At 38.1% G+C, this 21,994-nt stretch overlaps 1 protein-coding gene across 7 annotated transcripts in view; it reads right to left on the minus strand.

Moving 5' to 3' along the window:
• UTRN (utrophin) overlaps nt 1-21,994 on the minus strand; it is a 487,285-nt gene that overhangs the window by 16,104 nt on the left and 449,187 nt on the right. For 5 of the 7 annotated variants that reach the window (XM_053904408.1, XM_053904406.1, XM_019425046.2 and 2 more), the window contains 4 exons: nt 14,385-14,521; nt 8,541-8,579; nt 8,250-8,315; nt 7,108-7,173 (listed from right to left, as the gene is read on the minus strand). In XM_053904408.1, the coding sequence (XP_053760383.1) occupies nt 7,108-7,173; nt 8,250-8,315; nt 8,541-8,579; nt 14,385-14,521 (308 nt within the window). The remainder of the gene's footprint in view (nt 1-7,107; nt 7,174-8,249; nt 8,316-8,540; nt 8,580-14,384; nt 14,522-21,994) is intronic. The other 2 variants (XM_053904407.1, XM_019425054.2) reach the window with 1 other exon arrangement.

The following is a 21,994-nucleotide window of genomic DNA, read 5'->3' on the forward strand; positions in this document are numbered from 1 at the left end:
TGACCACAGTTTACTGTGGTAAAAAGGGGACTTGAAATTGCATCTGAGAGTTAGCGAACTCATAGAAAAGCTGTGTCCTGAGCACTGAGATCAGAGTGATATGATGAAGCAAATGAAAGAAAAATGAGTGTTAGGCCTGCAGAACAGCCAAAGCCAAGGTTCAGATGAACTACTGATTGATTTCGTTTGCTTCCTTGGTTGGTAAACCCCTCCCTCCCTCTAAATTTATATATGGAGAAGAAACTGGAAATAAGGCACATGGATGGGATAAAGACTGAAAGAAGCTATGACATCACCCTTTGATTACCTTTCCTGAGAAAATGTGGTATCGCTGAAAACTAAAGGTGCCTCTAGAAGAATCTCATGCTTGTTCTTAACTTTAGAAGGATGAGGATAAGAGGAGGGACAGGTATGGGACCACTGAAGGGCAGCAGCATTTAAAAGCTCCTGGGCTGCCCAAGTAGCTAAATCAGACAGAAATGTGGCAAGGATGTGTCTGAGGGGCAGGTGTCTTCCTCATGGGAAATAATATGGCCAATGCTCTAAGCCTAACTGTATCATGAAGGGGCAGAAGGGGCAGAAGGGACAGAAGTTGACTATCAGGCTAACGCATCAACACCCTGTGACACCAAGTAGCTAAGGATGGCAAACTTAAACACAATGATCCTTATCACCATCAGTGTTTGGAGGCACTTTATCTGGTTCAGGAGAGAGAATCCATAGTGAGAGAGCATATACAGGGAGGAAAAATACAAAGTATAAAGACATAGTGGAGATAAAATAAAGTCATAGCAAAGTAAGAGAGTAACTGAACATTTTGTAAATATTTCTCAGGCTAAAAAGAAAAAAAGAACAAAAAAACTAAAAAGTCTGAGTACCCCCAAAAATAATAACAAAAGAGAAACATGAAATTTCTCTATTTTAAAGAGAAAGCATCAGAAGCAATCAACCAAAAATCAAAACAAAACAGTAGATCTTGCAAACAAAAGCAAAAGGTTTAGCCTCCTACTCTCTGTAATATTCCATGTCGAAAGACTATGGAACTATATCTAGAGTCCTGACCCAGGCATCGATGTGACCAGCCAGATACCACAAATGTGCAGCAAAGCACTTTGTCCATAGAACAGAAGAAAGAAAGCACAAGTAAGGAAAATGCAAAATAGAGAGAACAAAAGCAGATCTTAATCTCAGGGACTGCAATGACAGGTAAACTGATTCTCACGTTGGTTAAAAAAAAAATTTTTTTTTAAGAGAGAAACAGAGAGACAGAGTATGAGCGGGTGAGGGGCAGAGAGAGGGGGAGACACAGAATCTGAAACAGGCTCCAGGCTCTGAGCTGTCAGCACAGAGCCCGACGCAGGGCTCGAACTCACGAACTGTGAGATCATGACCTTGAGCCGAAGCAGGATGCTTAACCGACCGAGCCACCCAGACGCGCACACCCCCATCCCCGCTGCCCCCCAAAAAACAATTTTATGATTCCTATGAACAAGCACCTAAAAGGAAACGAAGGACTAAAAGTAAAGTTAAAAACATATACAATACGAACAAGAAGCGCTAAAGGAAAACTTGGGTCCCGTAAGCTACCTGGTGGGCCTATGATATGACTGAATCCTAGCACGGAGGTCCTCTCTTCTCAGAAAATACCATCACACCATATATGCCCTTAGAACATTCATGCCAGTAAGCGTCAGACTCAGGGACTATATTTAGTGCTTAATATTAACACAAACTAAATTTTTGCTTTAAGGATTTGGGGACTATCCACAGTGAAACAAATATACACACAAACAAGTCACAATTAGATCTGAGATATAGTTTGTTGTAAACATTGGCCTAGCTTCATTTCTTCTGGGAAGTTGATAGGGTTTAACATATTATTGTAATTATCATCATCACCACTATCTTTACATTCTTTTATTAAGGTATCTGAAAAGGGTTTAAGGCAATTTCTTTAAAAAAATAATTTATATATAACACATAATTTTAGCCTTAAGTGTTTTTCACAGATGATTAGGCCTAAAAGTTAAATATAAAAATAAATACATTCAAGCTCTTAATTATATATAGTAAAAACCAAGAGCATACCCTTTAAGTACAGATAGTACGTGAGGTACCAGACTAGGGCCTTTAAATGTCAATAGTGCTAAAATAGAAAAGGTTGCAAAAATATAGATCTGCGCCACTGAAATACCCTCAAATGGACTCTGTTTATACCATATTTAAGTTGTGCATAGTAAATACTATCTGGATTACAAAATTAGTACATATCAGATGACAAAAGAAGTGTGATTCATTCAATGACCTTTTGAAAGAATGCAAGACATAAATACATAAAAATAACAATAATTTCCCTCCTTTCAAGGGTTATTCCATTCCAGGCTTCAGAGGTGCAAACAGCAATGCCAGTGCGAACCACACCAGCCTCCCAAGTTAGATCTTTCCACATAAAACAGTGTCACTCAAGGGCAGGCAGCAGATGGGGGGAGAGACACCCTGATGGCAATGGCCTTGGGATCTATCCTTCAGTACCTGCCACTGAGATGCCCTAGGACTATCTTAGGTCCTGTTTTCTGTTTGACTCATGGATGCTTAACTCCTCCTAAAAATTAATGTCCTCAAAATTAATGTCCTTTTATATTATCCAGAGCCAGATTTTCAGGAGGAAAGGGAGCACTGGGAATTGGGTGTATGTGGGGAAGAGCTGGGAGACTGATTAACATGTAGGCTGGGGAGGCAGAAGTCCAAGATGCATGGGAGTGCAACAACTCATTAACCAGCTTCACAGAAGATGAACGCAGTCGGGAGCCAGGGAATTGGTTCCACAGACCAATTTGAGGGACAGAAAAAGGCTCAAACCACAGGTTAGGATGGCTGCTTTTCAAGACACAAATGACAAAAGGACCTTGGGTAACTTACAATCCCAAGTTCAAATCTCGAAATTCACACCTCAAAGCACAGGGATCTCTTTTACCACCTATGGCTGAGACCATCCCAAAGCACCTTTAGGAGATGGGTCTTGGAGGGGCTGAATTACAAACTCTCCTGGTTAGGTCTGGACTGTGAAGCAGAAGCGTGCGTGCAGAATGGGCAGGAGCAGGACAAGGAATGTGATGACCCCCAGGGGGAATGAAGATGCCCTGACCTGCCCCCCACCCCCCACCGCAGTTCTCCCATCTGGGAAACCCTCCCCCACGGCACAGTGAGCTGGCCAGGGGTGGTCGGGAGTGCCTGTGCTGGGAGCCAGGCTGCCTGCACCTGAGCTCCATTACTGACTATGAAACCCTGGGCAAGCTCCTTAAACTCTTAGGGCCTCAGTTTATTCAGCCGTAAAATGGTGGTCACAGAAACACGAGTAGCATCTCAAAAGGTTCTGTGAGGATTAAATAAGTGAAGATGGCAAAGTGCTTAGTGCAGCGTCTGGCTCAATACGCTCTGCACGGAGGGAGAGATGGTGGTTATTTTGTATCATCACTGTTGTTATTCAAAGGAAACCTAGTAATATTTTTATGACCTAGACTGGAATAACAGAAACCTCCCCTCAAAAGGGCCTGGAGGAAAGGTAGAGAATTCAAGAATGAGAAACATTCCAAAACGTATTGTAGAAATTTGCTAACTAATACCATTTTTTTTTTTTTTTTGCTTAAGGCACTCTGAGTTAGCTTTTAGTTTTTCCCAACGATGAAAATTGCTAAGATTCTGATGCTGGCTGCCTCAGGACAGACCTAAGAATGAAACAGAAGAGCTGCCTTGAGGAGCCACCGAACCCTCATTTAGAAGCTGGCGACACTGTTAGGTGGTGCAGAAAACTGTCATCTATCATCTCAGGATTGTTTCATGACCCTGTCGATGCTGGACTTCAGGAATTTTCCAGGGAAAGGCCAGGGTTACAGTGTGCTACATACTTCCTGCCACTGCAGGAAGGTCCCGTAAGAAACAAATACACTGGGACCAAAGAAGGAACAGCATGACGGCATCCTGTTGAGAGCAGCAAACGTTTCTTCCTAATATCCCGTGATCCAAGATGCTACATGAGGGTACATAGGAAACACAGAAGGACAGTCAGAGAAGCAAATAGTGGGGCTTGGGTCCTAACTCTTCCGTCACAAATTCTGAGGAGTGCTCTCAGCCCAAAGAAGGTAGGCATCTTCATTGGAAGGCTCTATCCACTGGGAGAAAAGGTATTTATTGTAGCATGTGTAATACTTACTTTGTCAAGTCGATAGTACTGGCTACATGGAAATGTTTAAATAAGTAAATATTACACATTTAAGTGGGGATGGTGGACCACCCCAAGTCACACCACTGGATTCCAGATCCAGCACAGGACTTCAATGACTCGGTGTCCTTGTTCGCAATCTTACTCAAATGGAGGAGTCACTGCCATGGTCGCAGGAAAAGAATCCCAGAATATTCAGTAATTCAAATGGTGAAAGGGCAAAGGGCTTCCCGGACTGATCAAAATAAGATTTACTAACATATTCACTAAGAAAATACTAATGCACCAGGAACTGGAAAAAGATTTCACTTTAGTGGCTGATAGATACGTTCTTATAGTGTTAACTTAACTGAATATTACATTTAAGGAAGAGTTTGTTTCCTTGCCTTTTCCAGTAACTAGAGGCCACCTGCATTCCTCTACCTTTAAATTTTTTTCTTTTCTTTTTTTAAGTTTTATTTTTGTTTTTGCAGAGAGAGAGAGAGACAGAGACAGAGACAGAGCATGAGTGGGGGAGGGGCAGAGAGAGAGGGAGACACAGAATCTGAAACAGGCTCCAGGCTCTGAGCTGTCAGCACAGAGCCCGACGCGGGGCTCAAACTCATGGACAGCGAGATCACGACCTGAGCCAAAGTCAGACGCTCAACTGACCGAGCCACCCAGGTGCCCCCATTCCTCTACCTTTAAAGCCAGTGGTGTAGCATCTGGAAATCTCCCTGTATCTGACCTCTTTCTTTCATGGCGATATCCTTCTCTAACTGACTCTCCCCACTTCTTATAAGGACTCATGGGATTATATGGGGTCCACCCAAATCTAGGATAATCTCCCCATCTCAAGATCCTTAACTTAATCACATGTGCAAGTTCCATCTTGCTATATAAAGTGACACCTTCTTAAATTTCAGGGATTAGGATGTAGACTTCTTTTGGGGGTCATTATTCTCTCTACCAAAAATGCCCTTCCCATGCTCTTCCTCTGTAGAAACACTTAATCATCTCTCCTCTAACCCATAAGACTCATGAAGATAGTATTTACATCTATAGACTTTTACAGTACTGGGTAGATGGCAGTGGCAAGCTGATAAACATTTAACAAGCTTTCCAAAAAATTAATGAATAAAAAGGCACTGAATTGTAGCCTTTGCAATTTCTACGGTTTAAATACTCTCACCAAGGCCAATTTCAAACTAATGACTTTACTGAATGTAGAGTCTGGAAAAGACACGCAGTTGCACACCATCTGACAAATACAATTAATTACCCCAAGAACACAGATATAGTACAGTGAGGTAGACTAAGGCATGATGAGTTTTGAGTATTACCTTCATTTTCATTTGACTCTAATTTATTTAATTGTAAGTGTATACAAATTAATTTCTATAATGGCTCTGTTTAACAAACAGCCTACAAACTTCCTGAAAATGTACCCATCAGATCTCAAAACTGGCCCTAGCACATAACTGCATGGTGGGTATATAAGAAACATTTGTTGGACAGATGGATGAGTTAATATGTCTAATGATGGTATATTAAAATGTATTCAGCTTGTAGTCATCTGATTATTGTTTTCTTTTTCTCAGACATCAGTAATAAATTTCAAAAGAGTGTTTATTTTAATTTGAAGATAGGATGTACTAAATTTGAACATTACCTTTACTCTGTTCAGAGGGCATGACAAACACATTTTAAAGAATTTAAATTTGGTTTTAACTATTTTGGTCTTTATTACTATTTTTTTTATTTCATCTAATTCTTTGGCTTTATGAACCTTGTAGAAATTATGTTGATTTAGGGGATACTCCAGATATCTAACTGCTTTATATAAAATACATACTAGTAGTTAAATATGAAACAAGCATTATAAATATGCTATTATCTTGGTTTGGGAATTGTTTCATATTCATAGTACATGAATAATAATGCACAAATCACAACTGTATTCTTGTAAAGTATTAACATGCTAATGTTTGAAATTTAAAATGGAAAAACCTCGTACATTTTTATTTATAAGCTTAATGATAGTAAAATACTTTTAAAAATATTGGTAGGAAGCTATTCTGTATTAGAGTGCTTAAAGTATTTCAATTTGGCTCTCTCCATGGCCTTTTTTAGTATAAGACATCTGAGTGTTATGTTCTGTAACTTTCCTGGCTACCTACAGCTTCCCACCAGATCCAAACAATGAACCTGCCTAAGTCAAGTAAATGTGACACTATTGAAATCTTTTAGATATCATTCAAAATGAAAAAAAATGTTAATTCCGAGGAGGGGGAAGAAAAGGGAAAGGTCCTAAACAATATTACACACAATAATAGGATAATCAGAGATAAAATATTTGCCTAGAAAATTTTTCTGAAAGTATTTTTCTAAAGTCAACGAGGCTTTTCCTGCTTGCTAAGATAATAAAATATTGGCAAGAGAAACAATATTTTTCAATGAAGAGTGGGGACTATATGTCCAAACTTGTGTGGGGCATAGTTGTTAAATGGCAGAGATGATGGAGAAAATGCGAGTCAGCAAAAGAGGATTTTACAGAAGGGCATTATTCTACGGAAATGCATCCGTTAATTATCAACAAGAAGTATCTGACAAATGGAATGAATATCTATACCTGTATTTATACATAAAACAATCCGATCTTCCTGAGGCAGATTAGTTGATAAATACAGGATTTTTTCATTAACTTATATGAAACTAAATAAATAAACATATCCAACTTATGTTATCACGGCTTGAGAGCATAAAATCTATGTAGACATTTTTGTAACCACACTTATCAATTTTGATCGGGATCAAAATTCAGAGCCACAATCAGTGAAGATTACTTCCGACAGCCAGGACACAGAAACTAGCCTTCCCAGGCAGTGCTAATTTCGTGTTTTACTTACACACTTCCTGTGGTAGAGCTGCTATCAGTGAGGAAAGACCCATTAGTCCTTTCCATCTGGGCCAGGCTGAAGAATGAAAAGAAAGAGGTTAGACAGTGTGGCCACACGGGGCATGGTCAGTTGGAGGTCCATTCTCTGTTTTTCTCAAACTGTCATGATTCTGACAAAATAGGAAAAGGTCCAAATCTCGTAACAAGATTGGAAATTTAAAATAATACCTCATCTTGAGCTACCTTTCTACCACCACTGTCTTTAGACTTGTCGGCCTCCATCTTTCACCATGTTATATAGACTCCTAAGGGACCTAGGCTCCTAACTGATTTCCCAGACCCTCCAGTTTGGTCTTCATTCTCAGAAATCTGATTATGCTCCTCTCCTGCCGAAAGACTCTCCATGACCCCCCTTTAACTAAAGATATAGCCCCACTCCTTAGCAAGTGGGCCTTCTTTATCTGACTTGAGCTTCTATTCCTTTACTCCTCATTCCTTTATTTGCAGTTCTTTAAACAAGCCATGTTCTTTCCCAGCTCAATGCTTTTGAGTACATTTTTCCATTAATCTAAGCCTGCCTTTTCCCAGAAATTCTGTCTGGCTGAGACCCAGTTTGAATGTTACTATTTATATGATGCTTAAACTAACCTCTTTAGGCCTAGCTACTTGCTAGCACCAGAGATAGTTACTATACCCTTCGTTTATGAAAGTTTATGCATGCCATCAAGACCAGACGATACTTTATATTGTTTAAGGACTCTAAAATAAACCTCTATAATAAAGCATTAGCATAAATTTAATTACATATGGTAAGTCACATGTGCACCATCTCCTGAGAACACTTTCAATTCCTCCTCTCATTCATTAAACTGGGTTACACTATCTAAATCCTGTTTTGTATGGGGTTTGGATTCTCATGAGCTCAATAATCACATCCCATGGAGATTTACTCTTCACAGAATGTACAGCAGGTATTTGGTAAAGTGCAAACTGCAACATGGAAAGATGAGAGCCCAGATTCCAAATATAATGGAATCACGACTCTCGCAAAACATCCCTTAAATCAAGGCATGTTAATGCTACAGGATTCATACAGAAATAGATACGTTCTGGGCGGCAGCGCAGCAGAGGGCTCCCATCAAAGTCTCTTACCGTGTGGCATACTGTTCTATTCTGGAATGGGTGTCATCATGAAACAGCTGAGGAGACTGTGAGGGGCTATAAAAGAAAAAGCAAAGAAACAGTTTTATGTCCCAATATTGACAGATGTTGCTATTAGGAATGTTAGCTTGGTTAAACACTGAATTTGCCATGCAAACAAACCATGAGGATTGTTACCCAGGAGGTAGACTATTCTCTTAGTTCACGAGTTTCATAATCACCCCCCTGCTAATGACACCGATCAGAGTGCCGGCTCCTGCAGACGGAGCTGTGAATACTCACTCATAGTGCTCTGGCCACATGCTGATGAGTGTCACAGGACTGCAGAGGGGGAGAGGGAAACAGAAGTCACAGAACTAGCACTCGACAGCGATTTCAGACAAGAGCAGCGGGAGGCTGGGGGAGAAGGCATTCTCAACTGCCTTCTACTCTCACGTTTGGTCGCCCCGAGGTGCACCGGGGGGGAAATCAAAAGTAACGCAAAGTCCCTGTTTGTTCTGGAGAAGATGCTGTGTATTCAAGTGCCTGCGGGAGCTTTTCACAAATATCACAGGATATTTGTTACAGGACAGCAAACACATCTTGAAATGGTCTTATTGGAAAAAAAAGAAACAAAAATGCTCATGCAATAAGTTTAAACATAATGCTCCATCATATACCAAGGGATGATGCAATCAGATTTTTGTTCCTCCCGGAGAAGAAACTTGGTCAGAAAGATAAAGTTAAATTCCAAAGACTATATTATCCACTGATGGCAGCGTTGCAGTAAAATGAGATTGTTCTGATTCTCTGTCCAGTTTTAAATGTAAAAATCCGAATCCAAGTGTACACAGAGTATCACAACTCACAGAGACACTGAAAGAAGATGTTACCTAGATCCTCTCCCCTATACCCAGCCCCAAATTTTTACATTATCAATAAGGCTGAAAGCAACTGGATGGTGATACGCTTTCTTCACACAAAATTCTTTCCGGAAGTTGTATCTCTGAAACTGATAATATCAGGAAATGTGTTCGGCTTGAGTCAGGCCTGACTCTGGAGCTTGATCATTCAGTACCACTCCCGACCCTGGGGGACCCTAGGGGAGCTACTGATGAATATGGGAATTTTAAAAGTCTAAAGGAAATGAGTTCTCTATTTAATTAAGTCTCCTGCAAGAGCTCATGTTGATTGAAACAAAGGAGGAAAGTTTAAATCATTCTAGATCTACTTGATTCTATTTCTATTATACATACAAACTTAAGAAAAAGTTAATGATCTCATTATCTCCTGCTGGAAGCTCAAGTTGATGTTTGAATAGCAAAGACTAAGAGATGAAGGGCATCTTACTGGGATGAAAAACTAAGACTATTTGGACCTCCTTTCAAAAACAGGCATTTATCCAGGCCGTGTCTGTCAGAATATCTGTAAATAGACTTAATCATCCACATGTAAGATAGTTAAAACAACAATGAAATAACAAAGTATTATTCAATAGATACGGATGTTAAGTGTTATGTGAATGATTTACTATAAACTTTCCAAAAAATAATAACTACTCGAGAGAGCATTTCTAAAACTCAAGTGTACTACAACATTTGCAATGAACTTTAAGCACGAGAGAAATATGTTGTTCTGATCTTAATTGAAGCTGGAAAAGCTCTGTGAAACCACATGACTAGTTCTTGTGAAGTTAATGCAGTCAGCACAAAAATGATTCATTGAACTAAGATAAGAATGGCAGAGGTAGAAGGCTGAACCAAAGAAGTTCTCAAAAGAAAGTTTTTTATATATTGAGAACATTTCTAAGAAAAGAAATAAAGATTAACAAAGTCAAACTGAAGGCTTCATTGACTTCAAAGTATTTTGATTTGTAGAGAAAAAAAGGTTAAGTGATACATCTTCTCATTTAATTCTGGGAGACAAAAACAAGGCAATATCCTCACTGAGGCATAGTTATAGAGTCTGTAATTTAAGAGGGTTCAAAATAAGACCGATCTATGTGTTAGTCCACAGTTAATAATGTAGCCTATCCCTGCTTTCCAGAGTGGTGGCTGAATAGGGTGTTTTGGTTAATCACACACTAATATGCAAAGAATCAGACTCTTTACTAAATATACTTAATATAACATGAAATACAACCCAGACTTTCCTTGAAAAACTTAACGATTCTTTTAATGCCTTAGGCTTCCTGTCTTTTGCCTTCTTTGATCCATTTGCTCCAGAGTAAGTGGGGTCCCAGTGTGCTCTCACATATAAACCCTCAATGGCTCCCTATGTCTTTCACGATAAAACCCAAATACCTTGGCATGATTTACAAGGCCCCTGATTAGGTAGGTCCTGCTTTTCTCTCCTCTCTTATTTCTTGCTACTCTTCCCAGCTTCCCACCGTACTTTCCAGAATGATCTTGTCTCTGGGCTTTTGAAGATACTTCCCTTGCCTCGAAACTCTCCCTTTCGTCATCCACACCAAACACTGCAGGTCTAGCTCTGTTAATCTTCCAGGTCTCAGGTTAGCTGTCACCTCCTCCAATCCAGTGCTCCACAACCATAGTTACACCTGACTATGAGTTGGTTCTTGCTACAGTAAGAACTCAAAAGAACCACGAAACTCATTTATTCCACTTTAACCAACATCAGGCAGAAGTGTCTATTTTACTTCTTTAATCTTTAAGGAAACCAACCTACCTTTTAGCCAAAAACAATCTCTCAAAATTCTCAAATTATTTTTGTCACTATTTTAGCTTGTTTCTTAGGTTTATGTTCAATGGCAAATTTTTCTAACTTTTTTTAAACCTTTTTTTAAAGTTTATATATTTTGACAGAGACAGAGAGAGCATAAGTGAGGGAGGGGCACAGAGAGAGGGAGACAGAGAATCCCAAGCAGGCTCCTAGGGTCAGTGCACAGAGCCCGAAGTGGGGCTTGAACTCACGAAACCATGAAATCATTACCTGAGCCGAAATTGAGAGTCGGACACTTAACCAACTGAGCCAACTAAGTGCCCCTCAATGGTAACTCTTTAATCAAGTTTTACTCATTTATGTTGATTTATTTTTTGAAAATTCTTGCACACATAGTTACAAAATTAACTGAATAAACCTAAGCATGAGTTTGTTTACCTCCTTTTAGTATTAACTCATTTTTCCCATAAATACCCTCCATGCACACATATCTCATTACTGGATAGGGGATAAGACACTACATTTTGCAGGGATGAAAAAGAAAGAAGCAAGAGAAAATTCCAATCAGCTTCATAAATAACTTTAACACATTTACCACTTGGCTGGTTTTTCTCCAATGTTCTCCCACAAATAGGAGAATAAATGAAATCAAACTTTACTACCCACTCACATAAATTGTTACACCAGAAGATTAAGTGGCCCTGTACTAGAAAGGGCTCAGCAGAAAAATGAACTATACCAACTCCAAAAACACGTTCTATGATTTAAAAAAGAAAACCTGCCCACTCTATCCAGTATCTCATAAATCTTTTTCAAAAAGAATCTTGTGACATCTGATTTAATCTTATACTCTTTCCTTTCTTTCTCTTGTTTTCCTCTCTCTGAAAATGCTGGTAAATTCATGATAGATGAAATGAAGCATTTTCAGAATTACAGCCAAAAATCACAGCACAAAATTATTTGGCATGTTTTTCTGTTCTTTTTTACTTTAACTGAGTCACTCAGAATAGAATGATTGCTGTCAATGATTATTTTGACATTAAAAGAAAAGTTATCAAAAATGCTTAAAAGGAATTTAAAAAAAAAGATGAATCGACCTGCATGATTCATATGAAGGATGTAGATATTGGGACACAAAATACCAATGGTTTATCATAAGAGCGAAAGGCACATCACTAGTTCAAACTTATCAAATTATCCTGTAAAAAGAAAAAAAAAAGCTATGTGATAATTCTATGCTTCAGGCAGTTACTGCAAAGGTTAATTAGATCTGATACCAAGGGAAGTAAAATTGTGCCTTTATCATGGGGTGTTCAGCACAGTTAAACTGTGTATTAGATAGTAAAACAAATAAGAATGTAATAACATAAAACCTTTCGAAGAAAAGGACAAATACGTACACACAAAACAAGAGAGAACCAAAAATCTACTTCTCCTTATGGATTTTAAGCAGATGAATAGCTCTCTTTAAACTGAGATTGCTTCAGCAAAATTTGTTCTAAAATGTACTGTGAAAAAAATAACTGGGCGGCATAATATTTTAATTGTACACAGTTTGATATCAAAGTTATCAAAAAATTTGAAATATCTTGTATGCTTTAAATGCGTATGTGGTATTTTTGGACCTATCAACATATACAGTTGTGCGCTCATAACAGTACCTACAGAGCGATGAAATACCTACTGTGCTTTGGCTGTGGTCTTTCTTTTGCTTCTTAGAAGTTCCACAATTAACAACAACAAAAAAAAACCCACAACATACATTTATACAAAAATGCAGCAAAGCCAGTGTTCTACAAAGCTTTATACGGAAAAAAATCCAGGCCAAATAGCCTGTCCTCTACTTTGAAATCTTTGAGACATGGATTGTCCTAATACTAGACTATTACTGCTCTCTGCTTCTCTCTCAGATACACAATAAAATGAACAGTGGGTTTTAAAGGTTAAAGAAAGAAAGACTGATTGCACAAAAATTGCACTCAACACACTTTTTAATACTTCTTATTATATATTTTTTTCTACTGTATAATGTAGAAAACTTCACACTTCTGAGTTTCTTTTCTATAGGCATTTTGAGAGGGCGTCTTTCTGTAACTAGAACATCACTATTTTTATGACTAGGCACTTTACTAATGACTAGCAATAAAAGTTCATTTTTCCCAAGATTGGAGTGTAAGAAAATTGCCACGGAAGTCATGTTTATGCTGATATTTTAAAAAGTGATTCAGGGGCACCTGGGTGGCTCAATCAATTATACGTCAGACCCTTGATTTCAGTTCAGGCATGATCTCCCAGTCGTGAGATTGAGCCCCAGGTCAGACTCTGCACTGGGCATGGAGCCTGCTTGGGATTTTCTATCTCTCTCTCTCTCTGTCTCTCTCTTTCTTGCTCTCTCTCCCCCCGATCTGCCCCTCCCCTCCACACATGCTCTCTTTCTTAAAATAAAATAAAACAAAATAAAATACGATTCAAAAATTTAAAATCAGACCTGTTTTGATCTTGATATATAATTGTTTAGTAATTTAAAATTACTTCTTGCATTTCTTCTGGCTTGTTTTAAAAATTATTTTTCTTTTCATTTCAGGCTATAAATTGCTACTCTTCCTTATAATGCCATAGTAATTTTGCTACCTTGAGACTTTGTTTCATTCATGCTTATAAAATTAAATTACATACTTCAAAGAAATTTTGTCTATGTACCATATACAGCTATCTTGTTTTACTGTCTTCATGCTCAAGAGAAAATAAATTAGAAATGTAAGATTTTGATGTGATTTTAGCACAGGTATATCAAAAGCAAGAGACTCAATATTATTAATATATTTACATTAAAAACATGTAAAACAGGGACACCTGGGTGCCTCAGTTGGTTGAGCGTCCAACTTTGGCTCAGGTTGTGATCTCATGGTTCATGAGTTGGAGCCCCATGCTGGGCTCTGTGCTAACAGCTTTGGATTCTGTGTTGCCCTCTCTCTCTGCCCCTCCCCTGCTCACACTCCATTTCTCTCTCTCTCAAAAATAAAACATTAAAAAAAATTTTTAACATGTAAAATAAGTGTAACACATACTTCATAAAATAGCAAAAATATCCCCAAAGGAGGAAAAATGGGAAATGAGTAAGGTAATGAAACAGCATATACCACAATCGGCTCTAAGTATTTTTAAGAGGAAAAGACATGACCAAGGCATAGGTTGAACACACAGTAATACGTGTTTTTAAAGTGGAGGAACACATGCAAAATTAAACCTAAAATTTTAGCCATGGTATTATCAAAAGCCAACAGTAAAAATTCATGTTGTGAAGACTGATTCCGAGTTTAATTTTACCTCTTTTAAAATGAAACGCTTTACCAAAACACAAATTCTTTCTGGTATCAGATAATTTCTCTGGGTGTCACTAACATAATAAAAGACAATATCAGATAAAAGAGTACATAGAAGTTTTAATATTAAAGTTGAACTTACGTCTCTAAGTTGTCACCCTCAAGCACTGTCTGGACAGGCAGGTAGCCAAGCCGAGGATGTTTGGCAAAGTATTTCTTTGATCTGAACTTATTCTTCAGCACCTTTGTGAAGTCTCGTACATCTTCCCCAGATGTTGTCTAGGAGGATGAAAAAATTATACTTCTCTCATTAAAATGGAAGGAGATATCTAGCTCCAATAAAATTAGAGCAGATATAAATTCATGCAATGAAATAACAGTTTCAGTGGCTTTATGTATTTTTGGAATAACAAGTCATGTCATGAAATAACATGGCAATCAGGACTCATCATTAAACACATCCAGCAATCAGTTTATAATTTTTTATTTTCTGTTGAAAATAAACCATCCTTAGCTCACTTCCCCAATATTTAAAAACTTAGGCCATGAAGTAAAATTAGTTTTGGCAATGTTATTGGTTGATTCCTGTTACTGAAAGAGTTGCAATTTGATATTAAATGTTTAGTGATGATGAAGCATTCTGGATGTAACATGGTTTCCACTAAGGTGAATAAACAAGTCTAATGACTTCACATGAGCCAGCATATAGTGAAGTATGGAACATGAGAAAGCAATAACATAAGAAAGAAAGAGCAGGCCGCGATATTGTAAGGAATACTACCCATCTGTCATTCCCAAAAATGATATGGACTAAACTTTTATATTTATTTTTTAATATATATTTATTTTCTTATTTTATTTGGGGGGGGGGGTATTGCTGAGTATGGAGGCCAATGTGGGGCTTGAACTCTCGACCCTGCAATCAAGACTTGAGCTGAGATCAAGAGTCGGATGCTTAATTGGCTGAGCCACCCAGGTTCCCAAACATGGACTAAATTTTTAATGCAGTATAAAATGTTACTGTTTCCTTAGCCATGTCAAGGTGATTAGTTAATAATCACTTAGAGTGACATGGACTGAAATCTATCCCAACCCCATTCCCTCTTCCCATCTTATAAACTGTTCCCTAAGCCTCAGTTATCACCAATTCTAGTTTTTATTTGCAATATGTTATACAGATGCCAACTTTAGTCCTTCTGAAGATGTATTTAATAAATTTACATTACCTGCAGAGGACTCAATTAAAACCTTAGTCGTTGGACTCCTAGCTGGCTTTTTAATTTTTTTTAATGTTTATTTATTTTTGAGACAGAGAGAGACACAGCATGAGCAGGGAAGGGGCAGAGAGAGAGGGAGACACAGAACGTGAAGCAGGCTCCAGGCTCTGAGCTGTCAGCACAGAGCCCGACGCGGGGCTCGAACTCACGAACTGTGAGATCATGACCTGAGCTGAAGTCGGGCACTTAACTGACTGAGCCACCCAGGCGCCCCTGCTAGTTGGCTTTTAATCCAAACCTGGATAGACCTCACTCCAATCACTTCACAAAACAAAACCAGAGGACTTTTCTAGAATAATGGTTTATTATTCTAATACTATGCTAAATACACTGCTTACTTATTGCCTGCCCCCCTCTCCTTGCACCCTCCCCAGTCCGTCATCTTTTCCTTCATGGCAAGCATCCCCGGGACTCATACCAACTTGTTTTGCAAACAGAAGCTTAAAAAAAATATAATTATTTTTTAAAACAACTAAATTCTGAGTCAGCCCTTATGTAGTTTGTGGCTTTCCATCTGCTCTTATTCTACCTAAATGTGTCTGTTTCTAGTACACAGTTAAGGGAACTTTTGATTCTCTAGGCTTGCAGAGCAGAGAAGAAACATAAGTAAGCAACTTATTTATAATTAAAGTTCATCAATTTTCATCTCATTAAAAAAAAGTATAGCAAGGACCACCCACATTGTCCCAAGGCCTTGCCATCAGACCCACAATGTTCAATCTTTTCCTGAATAACACAGAATACACCATATAATATCTGTAGTTATTTAGGTACTAATCCTTCCAAATATAAAGAAGTATAGAAAATAAGCTATTAATGAAAATGAACCTAAGGCAAAATGTTGTTAAGAGAGATGATGGTTTGGGGCACTAAGATCTAACCAGATAGAACAGGAGAAATAAGAAAGACATTTGGGAATAAAGAAGGGCATTTTTAGAGATGGAATGTCTCTGGTTGAGAATAAAGCCAAAAGGACATATCATCTACTGTAAAGGACATTTGGACCTCTAGCAATGGGTATCACAGCTGCAGATCATTGTATTTGTAGATATTTTCCCTGAATGTTTTGGTAAAGCGAAGAAGGGAAGAAGCTTTCTATGACAGAAGTACAAAAAGGTGGCCCCTATGCAAGGATAAGCATTTATGATGCAATTTATTTCCAGGTCTGCTCTTAACACATTGTTAATATATAAGGAATACCGGCCTCCAGCTATTTACTTGGTCCACCTTCATCTGGCAGTAAAAAGGATTCACCACTAGAGCCAGTGGTTTTCAAGCCATACCCCGGGTTTTAATTCAGGCAGCCCTGAGTGGGGTGAGTGGGAGAAAAGGAGAGGTGGGCAGGCCCCGGGCCACTTACCCGTCTGCCTCCACTGGGCAGTGTAGAGTACAGTGCTTTTTATATATTCACAGGGTTGTGTGACCATCACCTCAAAAAAGAAACTCTGTACCCATTCGCTGTCACTAACCCCCCCCCCCAACTCTTGCCCCCTCCCCTCCCCTCAGCTCCTGGCAAGCACTAATCCACTTCTGTTTCTATGGGTTTGCCTATTCTGGATGCTTCTTATAAATGGAATTGTACGGTACGTGGTCTTTTGTGACTGGCTTCTTCCACTTAGCAGAATGTTCTTCTAACTATCTAAATTTAGGTTTTTCCATGAACTTTTTGCTTGGGGAAAAAATGACACATCATTCAAAAGTACAAGTCTGACTCCACAACAAGCATTCTTGAGCTAAATACATTCAAAACACGGAAGAACAAAGCAAAACCAACCGGCCAACCACCACCAACAAAAACCATCTCCCACAAAACAAAACGAAATGAAAAACAAGTAAAAAGCAACTACCTGCCTCCCCAGAAAGTATAGCAGGGGCTGACGTTAAATTCGAGTTTCTGATCATGTTCAAATTTAACATTTGATAAAAACAAGTGCATTCTCATACAGAAAGAGCACACTTTTATTTCCTGATCGATTTTCATATTGAAGAAAAAAACCAATAGTTTTTCTTCTACCAATAGTTATAAAGGCACTAAATTCACTAATGCCATAAATTTTATGTAATATTAAAAGAAAAAGTGGAAGATAATTCATCCCACAAGAATGAGGTGTTATTTTCAGGTTAGCAGAATGCATTTCTTTAGTTGAAAGAGAGTGAAGAAAATGAATTGTACCTATTTTCTCACCAAAAAAAGTTAAGTGATATTTTTACGTATCTGGTCTAATTTGCTACCTAATGACAGTACCTAATATCTTCTATTTCGAAGTGCAAGAGCAATGGTTTGGTAAAAAGCAAAAAAAAGAGGACCACCCACCTAGCATAATAAATACCATCAAACTCAACTCTATCTTCACGCTAGGTATAATAGTTTGTGCTTTTTCTTTTTTTTTTTCTTTTTTTTATTTAAAAAAAATTTTTTTTAATGTTTATTTATTTTTGAGACAGAGAGAGACAGAGCATGAACGGGGGAGGGTCAGAGAGAGGGAGACACAGAATCGGAAACAAGCTCCAGGCTCTGAGCTGTCAGCACAGGGCCAGATGCGGGGCTCGAACTCACGGACCGTGAGATCATGGCCTGAGCCGAAGTCGGCCCCTTAACCGACTGAGCCACCCAGGCGCCCCTGTGCTTTTTCTTTTTTAAGCAAATTACTATTGATACTATGATCTGAGGATGGACTTGAAAGTCACTCATTATTATACAAATTGTCCCACATTGGTAAAGTTATCCATGCATTTCTTGAAAGACTAGGTTTTTATCTATTGCTGTTAAGAAAAGAAAGAAGGAGAACAAAAGATTTGGTAGATCTCGTTGTATGAGACAAGGCATAGAATTGGCATAGAATCCTGCCCCTTATAAATAGATTCCCTTCAGTCTCATTTTCCTATCAAGGGCAGTGAAATTAGCATCACTTTTTTGACCCCTTCAGACACAGACACTAAAGCTTTCCAGGATTCAGACCTAGAAATCAGTAAGGAGAAAGCTGCTCTCACAAACCTGGGTCTTTTCACCATACCAGCACTATGTCACTTCTCCTAGAAAAATGCAACAATCCTAACTTTTGTAAGAGAGAGAACCCATAGCCATTGACTAAAATACCTATTATTACATTAAGACACCCTGTAGGTTGATTTTTACAAAACATATTGAAATGTCATTTGATAACCTTTAAATTGCATGTCTGAGACACACTGAGTGTACACAAATTAGGGAAAAAACGCACATGAAAGAGAAAAAAGGAAAACCTTAAAACTGTCTGCTCTTTGACCACCCAGGGATAACCATGCTTAAAATGTTTGTGACTGGACCAACTTATTTTGTTTTAATTCTTTTTATTGTATTTATTGTAAAAATAAAACACAGATCTATAAAACTATCTACAACAAATGTATGGCTTAATGAATTATTATTATTTTAAATTTTATTTAAATCCAAGTTAGTTAACATATAGTGTAATTAATAATGGCTTTAGGAGTAGAATTGAGTGATTCATCACTTACATACAACATCCAGTGCTCATCCCAACAAGCGCCCTTCTAAATGCCCATCACCCATTTAGCCCATCCCCCCCCCACTCAACACCCTTCCAGAAACCCTCAGTTTGTTCTCTGTATTTAAGAGTCTCTTATGTTTGCCTCCCTGTTTTCATCTTATTTTTCCTTCCCTTCCCCTATGTTCATCTGTTGTGTTTCTCAAATTCCACATGAGTGAAATCATTTATTTGTCTTTCTCTGACTTCTTTCCTTTAGTATATTACGCTCTAGTTCCACCCACGTTGTTGCAAATGGCAAGATTTCATTCTTTTTGATTGCCAAGTAATATTCCATTATATATATATATGTATATACATATATATACCTACACATATGTATATATATGTATATGTGTATACACACACACACACACACACACACATCTTCTTTATCCATTCGTCAATGGACATTTGGACTCTTTCCATAATTTGGCTATTGTTGATAGTGCTGCTATAAACATTGGGGTGCATGTGACCCTTTGAATCAGCATTTTTGCATCCTCTGGATAAATACCTAGTACTGCAGTTGCTGGGTCATAGGATAGCTCTATTTTTAATTTTTTGAGGAACCTGCATACTGTTTTTTAGAGTGGTTGCAACAGCTTGCATTCCCACCAGTAGTGTAAAAGGGTTCCCCTTTCTTCACATCCTCACCAACATCTGTTGTTGCCTGAGTTGTTAATGTCAGCCATTCTGACAGGTGTGAGGTGGTATTTCATTGTGGCTTTGATTTGTATTTTCCTGATGACGAGTGACCTTGAGCATCCATTCATGTGTCTGTTAGCCATCTGGATGTCTTCTTTGGAAAAGTGTCTGTTCATGTCTTTTGCCCGTTTCTTCACTGGATTATATGTTTTCGGGTGTTGAATTTGATAAGTTCTTTATAGATTTTGGATACTAACCCTTTACCCAATATGTCATTTGCAAATATCTTCTCCCATTCTGTTGGTTGCCTTTTAGTTTTGTTGACTATTTCCTTTGCTGTGCAGAAGCTTTTTATTTGATGAGGTCCCAATAGTTCATTTTTGCTTTTGTTTCCCTTGCCTAGGGATGCACGTCTACTAAGAAGTTGCTGTGGCCATGGTCAAAGAGGTTGCTGCCTGTTTTCTCCTGTAGGGTTTTGATGGTTTCCTGTCTTACATGTAGGTCTTTCATCCATTTTGAGTTTATTTTCGTGTATGGTGTAAGAAAGTGGCCCAGGTTCATTCTTCTGCATGTCGCTGTCCAGTTTTCCCCACCACCTTTTGCTGAAGAGACTATGTAAATGGGCTTAGTGAATTATTATAAGGCAAATATCATCCAGTCAGGAAATTAAACTTTTCCAGACATTCCAGAAGCCCCTTCCATGTTCCTCATCCCAGTCATAGCCCTCCCTTCTCTCCATAATAACCATTACCCTCATTTTTATAAGCAATAACTACCTTGTGTTTAAAAAATACTTTTTCACCCCAGTGTCTACCCCTAGACACTGTAGTTTAGTCTCACTAGTTTAAAAGAAAATCTGATATATTTTAAGTCACTTTTAATGTACAGACTTCTCCTCCATACTTGACATTTCCTTACAATTTATCTGTTAGAAAACACAGGCAATTTGACCTCACTCAACTTTGCCGATTGTGTATTTTTGGTGCAGTAGTTGAGCATGTTCCTCAATCCTTTGGGTATCCTGCAAACTAGCGGCTGGCTCCAGAGGAGGCATCAGCCTCAAGTGTGATCTGGCAAGACTATCTACCTCTAGTGTTTGGCAGGCACGTGAGGTCTGGTTATCACTCTTCAGTGATCCTAGCAGCCTTCATGCGAAATATCTATATCCATCCAATGGGGACTTAAAAATGGTAATAATCTGATTCTATCATTCATTTTCATTTGTTAGTTTAAATCATTATATAAAAACATGTCCCTTCATCTACTATCTGGTCACTCAGTAATATAGTTCATTCAGGAAAGGCAGGATTACATGTGTGATTTTTCTCTTTCATTGACCTATTTCCCCAGTAATGCACTGGTTTCCTATCATCCTCTGAAGATGACCACTGTTTAAAATTATTTTCACTTATCATTATGAATTCATAGATTTTTAACATATTTGGTGTATTTGGCTTATTGTAATTATTATCAGTATTGAAGCTCAAATTGTCCTATCTTTGGCCAGTAGGAACCTGTTCTAGTTAGCCCCACATAGTTTAAGCTCTACAGGTAACAATATATTTAATGGTCTCTACCAGTTCTTAGGATGCTGTTTCTCTATTATTTTGGTTGTCTGAAGACTGGTCTCTAATAAATCTTCAAGAAGTGCTCTTAGGTACAATATTACCCAAGTTCCTATATTTTGGTGAGAATTTTCCTGTATCTTTACTAGATAATAGAAGGTTGGCTTTCTCAATATCAAATCCTTGACTCACATTCTTTTTTTCCCTGAGTTTCTTAAATATGTCCCTCCATTATCTTTTGGTATAAAGCTTTGCTGTTGATTATTTAATTTTCTTTCCTTTTTAAGTCATATTGTTCCTTTTGTTTAAATGGCTGGAAGATTTTTTTTCTTTTACTTTATATGAGATTTAATCTTTTTTTTTAAAATTTTTTTCAATATATGAAATTTATTGTCAAATTGGTTTCCATACAACACCCAGTGCTCATCCCAAAAGGTGCCCTCCTCAATACCCATCACCCACCCTCCCCTCCCTCCCACCCCCCATCAACCCTCAGTTTGTTCTCAGTTTTTAAGAGTCTCTTATGCTTTGGCTCTCTCCCACTCTAACCTCTTTTTTTTTTTTTTTTCCTTCCCCTCCTCCATGGGTTTCTGTTAAGTTTCTCAGGATCCACATAAGAGTGAAAACATATGAGATTTAATCTTTTTAAATATAATGTATTGTCAAATTTTTTTAATGTTTGTCCATTTGTTTATTTATTCATTTTTGAGAGAGAGATAGAGAGAGCACAAGCAG

Source organism: Panthera pardus, unplaced genomic scaffold (genome assembly GCF_024362965.1).
Source record: "Panthera pardus isolate Hobbes unplaced genomic scaffold, ASM2436296v1 HiC_scaffold_17, whole genome shotgun sequence".
NCBI classification, from domain to species: domain Eukaryota; kingdom Metazoa; phylum Chordata; class Mammalia; order Carnivora; family Felidae; genus Panthera; species Panthera pardus.